The sequence below is a fragment of the Henckelia pumila genome, unplaced genomic scaffold (assembly GCF_033568475.1).
Source record: "Henckelia pumila isolate YLH828 unplaced genomic scaffold, ASM3356847v2 CTG_80:::fragment_1, whole genome shotgun sequence".
In the NCBI taxonomy this organism is placed as follows: Eukaryota; Viridiplantae; Streptophyta; class Magnoliopsida; order Lamiales; family Gesneriaceae; genus Henckelia; species Henckelia pumila.
The window spans coordinates 160,513-174,292 of record NW_027331883.1 but is presented as its reverse complement, the minus strand read 5'-3'; the positions used below and the strand labels follow the sequence as shown (position 1 = coordinate 174,292).

Here is a 13,780-nt window from a genome sequence, read left to right as displayed (position 1 = left end):
ATAATATTTGTTTGTTCAATTCTCATTATCATATTATATATAAATTTATGAAATTGTAGGTATTAAAAAATTGGACATGTCATCATATTCATAACAATTTATACTTTGATGATTCGGGAAACAACACTCACCAAAATCATCATTCACCTTTCATCATTTTGTTTTCTCAATCATCAAACCAGAACAATATTCATCACTTCTACAGGCTTCTGCCCCACAAAATTCACGGGATATCATAAAAAAAATTATATATCCACGGGATATTAAACAGATCAAGAAATTAAAATAAAAAAACAAAAATTCAATAGACCCCAAAAAAATTATATTCCAAATACCAGGTATATATATATATATACAAAATGGGAAAAAAATAAAAATAAACAAAAACAAAAACAAGCAAAGAAAAAACGAAAAACAAATCACATTTTTCTTCTGTAGCCTTTCACTATTGATCAAGAAGTAGCCTGATCGGCGGTTTTGCTAGCTAAAAAGAGCTCTGTATTAGCAGCCACCGTGGCGGAAACGGCGGCGGCTGCGGTGTTGGTGGTGGTGGCCACCCTTTCGCAGGAGGGGCACATTGTTAGAGTGGTTGGAGGTAAGTGGTCGTAAAATGGCTGTGAAGCTTTGAGAGCTCTTAATTCTTGAAGCTCCTTCTGCAACCTTCTGTTCTCTTCCGTCAATCTCTCACAACACCTCTTTAAATACTCACAATCCACCTCCGTCTGCTTCAATTTCGTTCTGGTTGATTCAAAAACCAATCATATGATATGTGTAATTAGCAAGAAAGTTGTGGGATCTTGCAAAAACATGAATTTAAGAAGAAGAAAAAATACAATCTTTGGCGTTTACCTTGCTCGTCTGTTCTGGAACCATACTTCCACTTGTCGGGGACGGAGATTCAACTGCTTTGCCAGCGCAAGCTTTTGCCTCTGTTACCATATACATATATATATACATTCAAGTACTTTTCATTTACATATAATATAAACTTCTGGCACACGAGTTGCAAACCATATGTATATAATTTTTTAAAATTGATCAAGTGGCTGTGGTTGATGGAGTTGTACATATATATAAAAAGACTAGACTTACAGGGTTGAGTGTGTTGTGTTCTTTGAAACTGTCTTCAAGAAAAGAAGACTGTTCTTTGGTGAGTCTGAGTTTTTTCCTGGAAACACCATTTTGATCATATTCCTCATCACTTCCTCTGGAGCTAGAGCCACCTCCATCGCCGCCACTGTCCACTAATTGTTCGTTGTAATTCCAAGAAGCCAAACAATCGAAATCCCTCTTCCCATTTCTAATTAACACCGAAGAAGAATCCATCTGAAAACTAGAAACAGCGGCACCACCACCACCACCACCACCTTCCAATATCTTATCCTCACGAGGGTTTTCATTCACCAACGAGCCGGTTCTCCGGTTCGCCTCCGACCCACTTCTCGGTTCACCCATCACTGTAAGAATCAATACAACATCAGACTCATGATACAAAAAGTAAAGTTTTTTTTTTTTTTTTAAATTTCAAAGAGCGGTATATATATTTACAGGCGCAGCTCTGTGTGAGCCATGGTAAAGGGAACTTGGTGAGTAGTACAGATGGTTGACTCCTGTGAACCGGAGAAAAAGGCATGAGATCGAGCTGAACCGGCGGATGATCGTGGGAAACATGGTCTTTTTCTGCTGGGTCAGAAGTGGTGAGTTTCGCGACGGCCATGCAGAAACCTAACTGATCTTGATCACCAACAAGACGGGAATCTTGTGATTTTTCAAGAAAAGAAAAGGGCTTCATTGGGGTGTCGCCTAAACTCAGAGCCAACTCCATTAAACAGTGGGGGAAGATTTCTTCACAAATGGAGGATTCTGCAGAGGTAATTTAATTTGTTTGAAAAGAAAAAAAAAGAAAGCAGTACTCCAATGCTCTCATTGATCGAAGAGATACATACTGGCACCCCTCAGATTTATTATGATTTGACAAAAAGTAATGGCAAGCAAAGTATATTATATTATATTATAATTATAATTATAAAATGTAGAAAATCCAGGGTTGACAAAATGCACGTGATGTATTAATTATATATCGATGGTCATAAAATGTTTTTTGGGGTAAAGTATTATATATATATGTCATTTATGTCTCCTCTTTTCCTTTTAATATTTGTTGCGTTGTATGTATATGATTGATTTTAGCTTCTGATTTATCAATTAGTCATTTTAAAATTTTTAAGAAAATTTAATTTATTATTTATCATATACACAATATGCATTTTTCAACATTATTCACACTGATTAAGATAAATTAACTCCATTGTTTCAGTTCTGTCATCCCCTATAGCTAACAAAAATATAAAAGGTTTTGCGTGCATTTGTGTTATCAATTAGAAGATAGGTTTAAGATATATTCAATATTTTATTTTGAAAAATTAAATGTAATGATCAAATTTTACGTACACATGTGATCATTATAATAATTGACAAGGCATTTTAAGATTATTCGGGAGATAAAAGCATTCTTATATAAATAAAATCAAAAAATTATTGTCAAATCGTCAATCAATATTAGTAAAGTAATTCAACATTTAACTAATAATTCTTAGACTCGTTGTCCAATTTATATAATTTTATTGTTATTATGAGTGTAAATTGTAGACAACCCCTTTAAAATCTCAAAGGGTTAATAATATTCCATGTAACAAATAAATAGTTTTTAATATATATTTTTTCCCCAAAAACATTGCTCATAGAGATTCAGGTACGTACCCCTTAAAAATATTAATATGACTCTTAACTCTTTTGCAGTATACAAATAATTTTTCATCACATTTTATATATGCTTATATTATGATTCAAAATCTAATCAGTTCAAATGAATATAAATCCCATTGTTTTTTTATGTTTTATTTTTCAATCAAATTGTAGCATTTTATTTTTATTTTTTGATATTTTATAGTATCATATTACAAAAAAAAATTTGTGTATGATTTAATAACAATTTTTGTACATTTATATAGGATATTAATAGCCTATTTATCTTTTTTTACATAAGATTTCCAATTATTTTGAGATTTTACAAAGGAGTCGTATACAATATTTGACCACGTTACAGTTTATCTGTAATGTATAATCAAAATATCTTATTTTTTAAGTTAATAATCAATTTTGAATCTTCTTCAGGGATTAATTAGTTAATTAATAGGCAAATTGAAAATAATATATTGTTATATATATATATATATTTAAAATTTAGTGAAAAAGTTAGGCAAGACTAATTGAGAGTAAGTGGGGAGGAATTTGGCAGAGTATAATGATTCTGTCCAAACAATATTATTGATTTATATGAAGCACGCATTTTGTATTATTGGGGAAACAATATAATAATTTACTCTACTTTAACTGTACACACGCACACACAATTTTATATTATATATATACACACACATATTATATATTATATATATATATATCACTGTTAATTCTTTTAGGTTTAATGATGTGATATGATCAGTGTGAAATATAAGCTTTAGCGGGACAGCCATTCGGCTAGTGATAAAATCCCATGATTGACATATAACGATAAAACCAACCATATTTTATTATTACATAACTTACATAATGTACATATATATTGTATAAAATTGGGTGAATTTGTTATCATATAAGTGCTTTACAATAATAGAAAAAATCATAAACCTCACGTATATGTAATTTTTAAAACAGTCACTAAAATTTCTTAATTAAACAAAAAATTATACCATTTTATATTGTATTTGGCTGGAAAAAAATTGAGAAATAGATATCATATATAGAATATTTACAGGGACAACCCACGATATTCACTTAATTCTCTAGCTAAAAGTCTCAAATTTGTAGGTTTGGCAAATCTATGGCGAGATTAGGTTACAAAAGGCGTCTCGCGGAGGGACTAGTTGAGTGCAGAGCCCACCTATTCTTTGTTCATAATTATTAATTCAAATTAAGTGAGGTGAGGCTCTCTTGCCAAAATTAGAATTAGATCGATAATTATTTTAATTACAAATGTAAAGTACTTTTAATTCATGCCAAATTTTATTATAATTTTTTTTTCAATTTATATATATGGCCATAATTTATTTCTAAAATATAATTTATTGTGAAATTTGTATGATTTCAAAGCCACCGAATAGATTTTTGAATGAGCAAATAACCAAGACATCCAAGAAAATTTTTGAAAATGAAAAATAATTACATTGATGAGTCCCCAAATAATAAAGGGGCGTTAATTAATAAATTAATGTCAAAGCACCGATGGCTAACTAGAATTAAAAGAGTTGAAATAAATTACTATAACCACGATATTCCTACAGAAGATCACTAACCATAGGACAAATCTATAAATTATGGAAGATTATATATATATATATATGTATTATATATATATATAGGTATATGTCAATTATTGAATATATAATAAAATAACACATTGCCAAATAATAATAAACAATATATGTAAAATACTAAAATGACAAGTTCGGCGCAATGAATGGGGTAATATATTCTTACGCATGATATATATGACATCCTCGAAACGGGGTTTGGTGGAAATGTACTGATTCACAATAGTAACAAAAATTTTAATATTGTAAGTTGTTTAATTAACGGATGTTTTGGTACGTCCAAAAATTTGAATTGATCAAAACTAAACATGTATTAATATTTTTATCAAAGTTATATACAATATACTTGTAAAATTATCATTTTAATTTAATTATTTTTTATAAAAAAATTAATTTTTCGGGCAACAATAATCATGTAAAAGATAGTGTTTGGCTATTTGCCTTTAGTTTTAATTTTTGTAATTACACACAAACACACACATATAATATATATATATATAATATATATATATATTAATGGTCCCACAGGCGTGTTGGAGAAATGTATTGGATATGTCTTGCTTTTGGGGACCATTGCAATTATTGAAACTGGAGCAGGCCTCAATCATAAACTACGACCGAACCATATTATTTTTAACTCCACCATCGGTGTGCAAGTTTAGCACAGTATCGGGTGTTCTTAGATATTTTGTAATTATATTAGGATGCATTGTTTATATATATATATATATATATATACACTATAATCGAATGAAATATTTACCTGAATTAAAAAAATACAAGTGAAAGCAGCAGAATTATTAGATCCGAATGTATTGATCATGTCATCTCCGTGAATATTGAGAACAAGACAACATATCGTCATCTACGTTACAAATAAAAAGTTAAAGATGCTAAACAACATATCGTCGTTTACGTTACAAATAAAAAGTTAGAGATATCGGTTTTCGATACTCAAGTCAACAATATCCCAAACCATATAAAATAAGGATACTTTTTAGAACTAAAATGGGAACTGAAGTTTAATAAAAATGAGAACATACCCTTGAAGAAGTGATCTATTTAATTATTTATAGATCTATACAAATTTTTTTATATATTAAAGAATGAGCAAGAAAAGTAAATTTACACAAGTCTACGTGCATGCATGAACACACACATTGGTATGAACATGATAGAAAATATGAAAGCCATTTTTTTCCCTTGAAACAATCTTTTTTAATAGAATAATTTAGTCTAAAACGGTGAATGAATGGAAGAACTCGAAATGATCTGATAATAATGAGATAATTTCTTGTTTTTAATCACTTCAGGGTACCCCAAATCAATGTCAGGCCACGGTCACATCACATAGATATATATGTATATATATTTTAAAAATACTTAACTGTAAATGCTGTTGTAATTAAATTATATAAAGAAAGGAATTAATTAAATAAATAATATTTATTGAGAGAGAGAGAGGATCTTGTTGAGCTGACTTGTGGAGATTGTGTCTCAGGCATGAATCTTGTTTATTTATACAGCTACCTAACCCTATATATACTTACCAGTTTAGGCCTCTTTTTAACTCGAAATTTTCAATACATAACTTTACACTTTTATCAGAAAATTGGTGAAATTGGAATTACTCCGGCTCACCACGGTTAAAAATAATTTTTGATATACCGTACAAAAAATATTGATATTAAAAAATTTATATTGATATTGATATGAAATTTTTAAATTTTGGTATGGAAAAAATCCATATTGATATCGTATAAATACCCAAAAAAAATTCGGTATACCAAAAAAATATCTATATATTGAAAAAAATTCGGTACGGTATGCCGATAATTCGATATTTGGTATGATATGTGTTGGTGTGTTAATTTTATGTCACACATCGATTGGGTAAATAACCTGAGAGTTCATTATATAGACATGGATAATCCTCACCTCTTGAGCTAGCTTTTGAGATGAATTAGGTCTAATTCAATTTTTAACGGTATGCAACCCTTAATCACGGTACAATTTGAGCAGTTTTTTCCTAATATTTTAGCTGAATTGCTATCCATTGTTTGTTTTGAAATATTTTTTTCGAGTTGTTGTTTTTAATGTAAAATTAGTTATGCGATTTTGGGTGGTGTCCGACGGTTTTTTCAATAAATAATAATGCCCACTAAATATAAGGATTTTATTTTAAATATTTATTTTCGCTTCAGTCGTTTTAAATGGTTTTTGATTAAATTTGATCAACCTTATTCATTACCTCTACTAATCTTACTTTCGGAGTGAATAATAATCCTTACAGCATAGAACAAAAATAGGAAATGAGATATATTCGGAGACGGAGCTCTACTGTGTTTAAAATATTTATATTTGAACGAAAAAAATTGACATAGACGTTATCGGAAGAATTTTGTTCATTTTGAACACATCTTAAATATAAGAATTGACTCGTACATATATAATTGGGAGATCTAAGTAGCATTATTATGAAGCGTAGTTTTGATTTGTTTATGTATGTAATTTAATAGTTTTGTCTCGTGGAATCGCTTTTGAAAATATTTTCAGGTTTCTATATTATGACAATGAAATAATACAAATTTTGAGTCTTTGGAAGGTACACAATTGATCCATATTTCAATGGGATATTTCAAATCCACTGCATATAAGTTATGAAACTTTAATAAAAATTGTCGTGATATTTAACAAGATGGATTAATTATTGTACTCGCCTAAATCACGTTCATGATAGTAGTTAATTATCTCAAATATAAAGATAAGTCTGAAATTTTGATCGATGATGCAAGGTCTTAATTTTGGGGGAAGATGAATTAAATATGGTGATTATGTTGGAAAATGTAAAGATAGGACAATAAGGTAAAATAAGAACAAGATTTTGGGATACAAAAAAAGGTTTAATCGGGAAAATTTCTTTCCTACTATCCTCAATTACACCATTGTAGTGGGAAAAAAATTAATATTTTTTTTTCAAAATAATCATCACTTTTTTTTACCAATATAATCAAATAAAAAAAATTTATATTGAATATTAAACTCATAATCAGAAGTTAGCTAGTGTATATTTGTTACGGCGGGAGCACATAATACATGTATTATATTTGCAAGAATATACAATAACAAAACATTAATTAATCTGTAAAGCGAGCAAACCCTAAACTAACCCGCCTAATAATTAAATAGCCGACATAATTAAGCAGTTAATTATACATGCCCATCGAGGATTGGTAAATTATGAAAGCATAATGGCGTTAAAATTTGACTAATCATGAAAATTATTAATGCTGTTAACTCATTGATAGGACATTTAATTTCTCATAATAATCAGTGGGAAGATATGATATGATGGATTTGTCTTAATTAATTAAGCTTTCACTTTAATTATAGCAATGCTAATGGCGCCCAATGAAGCACGACGGCGGATGTTCGGCCTAGCTATAAATATGATGTACTATTTGATAGAAATGTAGAGGATAATATAATATCATACGACACATATAAGTTTCATAATTTATTTGGACATGCGACATAATAACGATATCTCGTATGTATTATCTAGTCTTCTAGATTGTGGTAGAGAATATTTGATATAGAAAATTTTGGATACAACGTTATGATGGAAGTATGGAACCATCAACGTAAATTGTTAGTGAGATGGATAGCATGTGATTATTATATAATTTATGCGTAATACTTCTGTGAGACGGTCTCATCCGTGAGACGGGTCAACCCTACTCATATTTATAATAATAAGTAATACTTTTGGCATAAAATGTAATACTTTTTAATGAATAACTCATATAAAAGATCCGTCTAAAAAAACAACCCTTAAGACCGTCTCATAAGAGTTTTTGTCATAATTTATTTATTTATTTTTGGAAAAGAAACTTTTGAAACATTTACAACGATTTTTCATCATGTATTTTTTTCTTTTTAGTGTACTCATTTATTGAAAGGAATATAAAGATTTTTAATATACTAAAAAATTTGAAATGAAAATACGAACACTTTTCCGGAATATAAGATTTTAAATTGAGGCCACGCATGAATCATCGATTCGCAATACAATTATTTAAAGGGAGATTGGACTATTACTCGGTTTAAGTTGTTGGTGGGCTGGAATACATAAATAAAAGAATAGCCCAATAATAAACTTGGTTATCCAGTTCAGCCACTTGCGTGGATTTTAATTTAGTTCTAGGTGGCCCAATAAATGTAAATTCAAGTGACTTGGGCTAATTGACTCTTCACCTATTTATTCTTCGTTGGCTCTCTTTAATTCCCTGTGATATGATATATGCTTCCTTCAATTCAGAAGTCGCTATGGAATCCATATATAATGTGAAAATAATATTTTTGATAAAAAATATTTTTATAAATTATTTCATGTAAAAGACAAGTTTGGCAAGATAAACACGTAATAGTTTGTCTAATTAGACGCATCTTTAATTACCAACAAGGTATGTTACCATACCACTAGGACGTATTTTACACACACACATATATATTATATATATATATTGAAAATGATTTTACATTTTTACTCTCGTTCGCTTTTTGGAGAATTTCTCCAAAATAAAGGATGATTAGAGCTCCAACCGATTTTCATTTGTATCTTCCATTTTGGAGAATGCTACAGTGATTTTTCAAATATGGAGGATTATCGTAGCAATGGAGGATGATTTTGAAGAATGAATTATTTACGAAAATACAATCTTCTAAAATTATTAATTAGAACACTTAAAATACAAATTTATTTTTTAATCCTTGTTTCAAATTATTTTATATTATTTTCCGTACTTATATTAAATGTTGGTGGGTTATTTGGTCTAATTTTTATTAATTTGAGTGTTCTTTCTTTTTTTCTTTATTTATTGTACTTGTAGTATTTGGATCAAATCAAATGCAAGTAATTAACAAAATAAATTCATTATTTAAAAAAATACGACCAGAACACATTTAGTGAGTTGTGTTTGTATGATTAATGTTTTTTGTTGTTGGCAATGTAATTATTTTGATGTGCTTGCAATTTAATGACCAAATAATTGTATTTTTTTTAAAAAAACTACTCGAGTAAATTTTAATTTTTAATATGTTTAATAATATAATACATAATTATTAATAAATTACAGGGTATTTATTTGAATTTTATTAAATTAATTTAGTTGAAAGATATATAATTTAGTCGAAAGATATATTATGTAATTATTTAATTATATATATGTGTGTTGTAAAAAAAAATAGAAAAATGGAGTATTTGGTAATATTTAGAGGATATAGGTTGGAGAAGTTTTTTAAAAATAGAGATCAACATCGAGATCGCGGATCTCTATTTTAGAAGACAAAGGATGAAAATTAAAGGACATGAGTTGGAGATGACCTTATACTTTAAAAGGTCCAACATAAACAAAAATCAAATCATGTTTTAAATTATTTTTTCGTGAAAAGTTTAATTTCCCTCCACTTGCCCACTCCTTGCATCATAATTTATCACATTTTTTTTATTTCAAGTTATTATTAAAAAATTAAATACCCCAATAATTCTCAGGCAACAATTTTCCTTCTCTAATCCAATCTAAGAAGTAATAAAAATATCCATCTCAAAATCAATCGAGATTATAAAAATTAAAAAACACTACCAAATGGTGGAGAGCCATTAACAAAGAAATTGTGATAGGACACTAAAATCAACAGTGTAGGCAACAAAACAGACTAAAATATATATTTGTAATGGTCAACTAATATGAATCCATATCAGTTGGCCCCATATTCTTCCACATTATAAAAGTTGCATAGATCAAACAAGGTTTTAACTTAGAACTATAGCAATAAAAAACCTGGAGGGTTTTAGGTACTTTTAACCTTAAGAAAACTCAAATTTACACCAACAAATGATCAAATACAACAAGTGATAAGGGGTACCTATAGGATGCTAGTCCGTTTACAAACATCTCCGTTCAAACATCTGAGTTTCAGGGTATTCCTCACCCTGAGAGCATAAATGATCTTGAATCAATGTAATCTCCTCCTCCTAGGTGCACGGGAATCTCCGGTATCCACGTCAGAAATTCTTGAAGCATTGTTTCTTCTTCTTGAAGACGAAGTAGAGAGGGATACTGTGGAGTCGATTTCAATAGCATTATCAACCGTCTGACTCTCGGAGTGTATGACAGCAGCAATGCTCGATAACGAATCCCTATCATCGGCAGGTGGAGGCAGTTCTTGATTTATGTCTACCGGATGGTCGTGAAAATAAGATTCTACCAACCTCTCAGCAGCCAGGCTCTCGGCAGAGTTTATTACCGAGGTAAGATTCAATAATGCAGCAGCTGGATGTGAACTTGACCTACGAAGAAAAAATGACGAAAGCCGGTGACCATCCCTCACCTCGTAATCAGTTGGACTTCCTTCCCTCAAGTCAATTATGTCCTCAGATGGCAGAACAGGGACAGGAGTGCGTTCCCTGCGCATTCCTCTTGATGTTAGAATTCGGTTGAGTAACGAGTTACTTCTCTCAGGTGAGTCGTGAGGACCGTCAGTATTTCGTGGCTGCGATTGGGAAAATTCCCGGCTAAGATCAAATGTACTTCCAAGTCGTCGAATCATTTCCTCCATTGGGATAGTGAATGCTGTCCTCTGAATGGCTTGCCTCCAGCTCTCAACTCGCCGTGCTTGAGGCCGGAGAGGGATCTTCAGGCTAGAATCAACACTTGTTTCCCTTATGCTATTTCCCCGGCCATATATTGGAGTCAAATTTTTAACCATCACCTCTCCCTTGCAAACGGGACATTCCTTCGCATCTGAATGATGATGTAGCCACCGGTAAAGACACGGCCAGCAAAACAAGTGGCCGCAGCAAGTAACTACAGGGTCCTTGGCCAAATCCAAACATATATTGCAATCGAAAAAGCTTCCATCATCAGCATCATTTTTCCCACAACCTTCCTTCTTACCCAGGCCTCCATCTTCCAAACAACCAACGCCATTTTCACACACTTTGGCTGACCCGACAGTCCTTTCCTCTGCTGCGACACTACCCTCACCAGTCTGCTGGTCAATCCCCCCACTTAATTCTAGGGCAAGATTCCTAGTTTCAGGCGGGATAGGAACTTGCCTCCACAAGGACCGCCACCGTTGACCCCTTTGCCTAACAACATCCCTTACCCTATGAACAGGACCATCTAACCAATCCTCCAGGTTCATAGAAACATATGGATAAGATCCGGATCCAGGCAAACTATCATAACTACTTGAATTATCAAGAGGTCCCAAATTGAGATCAAGATTTCTCGAACTTGGATTCTCATCCGCCATCTAAATAATGAGCAAACCCAAACAATAGACAAAACCCAACCTTCAGAACAGGACCTTCTGGTTTATGCCCCAAAAAAACAAAATCTCACGATTTTCTCGCACAAAACAAGGTTTACAACCTAATTGAATTCAGGGAACACAAATATCTACCGTCACTGAAAAATTAAAACCATGGTTTTGTTTTAGCCTAAAAAGAATACGAATCCAACTTTAAAAGCCAAATCACCGGAGAAGAAAAACCAAGAATCAGTTCCAGTCAACTGAAGAACCCCAGCTTTTCAGGAGAGTCAAACAAATTTAAAAAAACCCACAACTTTATCACTGAAAATGGGGTAAAGGGTGAAAGAAACAATCACAAAGATTACGAGCAAAACATCGGAATTTCAAAATCTAAACCCAATACACATCTCAATAAACGCTCCACGCTGAAAACCAAACCAAGGGTTTTCATCTTTTCGGAGACAAAAGCCGCAAAGAAAACCAAGACTCGATCTTTACACTCCAAATACATAAAGCGTTAAAACGACATGTGATAACAAAACGACGAATTGCAGGGAGCGGCAGAGAGACCTCCGGAAAACAAAGATTGTAATTATGCGCTGGCAAGAGAAAAATCGACGAATTAGGGTTGCGAATCGAGCTGGGTTAGTTGCACTGAAAAGAATATCCCATTGATTTTTTCTCCATCTTACCACTGAAGACTGAGAGAAAAGGGATCTGGGAGTGGGATCGGTAAAGAAATGGTGTGTGAATTGGGCTCAACTCAGAAAGCTATGGTTTGTAAGAAATGAGCCAAAAACAAAGAGAAGCTATATTCTGTCTACTAATTTTTGAAGGGGCGGGACCTGTAGTGGGGCCCAGACGACAGAGCCCATGTACAGAATTTAGGCCATTTGGGCCAACTTTATTGGGCCACCTTAGATGGATCTATGATCCGAAGTCAAGTCCAACTATCGTAGGGAAAGTCACGGTGGGCTTTCAGTATATCATATCAAAAATATTGATATGAAAAAAATTCATATCGATACCGATAACGAAATTTAAAAATTTTGGTATATAAAAAATTCATAATGATACCGTACAGATACCGAAAAAAAATACGGTATTCCAAAAAAATGTTTGTATATCAAAAAAATTTCGGTACGATATTCCGATAATTCGATATTTTGGTACGGTATCTCAGGCCCAACCATAGGAAAAATAAGATAATATAATATGTATAGTATTTTTTTCTCATTATAAAACTATACTCTTAAGATTTTTTCAAAAAAAACAAAAAACAAAAAACTATACTCTATGATCTGCAGGAAAACTATATATCTTCTTATTCAAAATTTCATCACACATGTACGGGGCTACAACACGGTCTTAATAGTGTATTTAAAGATGAAAATTTATCGATATATGTGAGGTCTATTGAAAAATTAGTGGATCCACATGTACTGATAAACCTCCATCTTTTGATGTTCTTTGGGCAATGGCGGAGCCAAAATTCTTAAAATATCTCGGCTAAAATTTTAAACTCTAGAATTGTTTAACCTTTTGAATCGAACTACCCGAACTACTATCAAATTAATCCAAAATTTCTCAAAATTAATTTACATAAAATTTTAAAATCTAATTTACTTTAGTCCTTGTTATTCCATACCATAAGATATACATAGATATCTTTACCTAAAAGTTCGAAGGAATTTGAATTTATCCTATCCGAAATCTGGGGAGGGATTGATAAAAAAGCCTGAAGCCTAAATTTTCGGCAGATTTTATTTCATCTCATAATTCATTTATATATTAAAGATAAATAAAATAGAAGTATTCGACCATAATATATACCGTGAATGCCACGCTAAATTTACCCATCTTCCATGCATCATCATTCAAGTATATATATATAATCTCCGTAAAGAAAAATGGATCCCTTCCATATGGAGAAATCGTAAAGAAATCAGTAGTCGCCACAGCCACAACAGCATCAAAGTTTGAATCCAATCAAAGTTCTTTGATGCTGTTGTTGCTGTCGCCACTTTCTGCTTTCTTGTGTCCGCGGCAAATGCAAGACCGATGATCGATTCACATATATCATCATA

General features: G+C 31.6%; 2 protein-coding genes across 2 annotated transcripts; both read right to left on the bottom strand.

Moving 5' to 3' along the window:
- Positions 1–321: 321 nt before the first annotated feature.
- Positions 322–1,943, bottom strand: LOC140873624 (homeobox-leucine zipper protein HAT14-like). Its single transcript, XM_073276811.1, has 4 exons — positions 1,549–1,943; positions 1,093–1,457; positions 850–929; positions 322–738 (listed from the first exon to the last, which is right to left on the bottom strand). Exons 1-4 carry the CDS (start codon positions 1,823–1,825, stop codon positions 453–455), a joined length of 1,008 nt encoding a protein of 335 aa, XP_073132912.1. The 5' UTR covers positions 1,826–1,943; the 3' UTR covers positions 322–452.
- An 8,147-nt stretch (positions 1,944–10,090) lies between these two features.
- LOC140873728 (uncharacterized) lies at positions 10,091–12,456 on the bottom strand. Its single transcript, XM_073276956.1, has one exon. It carries the CDS (start codon positions 11,691–11,693, stop codon positions 10,392–10,394), a length of 1,302 nt encoding a protein of 433 aa, XP_073133057.1. The 5' UTR covers positions 11,694–12,456; the 3' UTR covers positions 10,091–10,391.
- Positions 12,457–13,780: the final 1,324 nt, after the last annotated feature.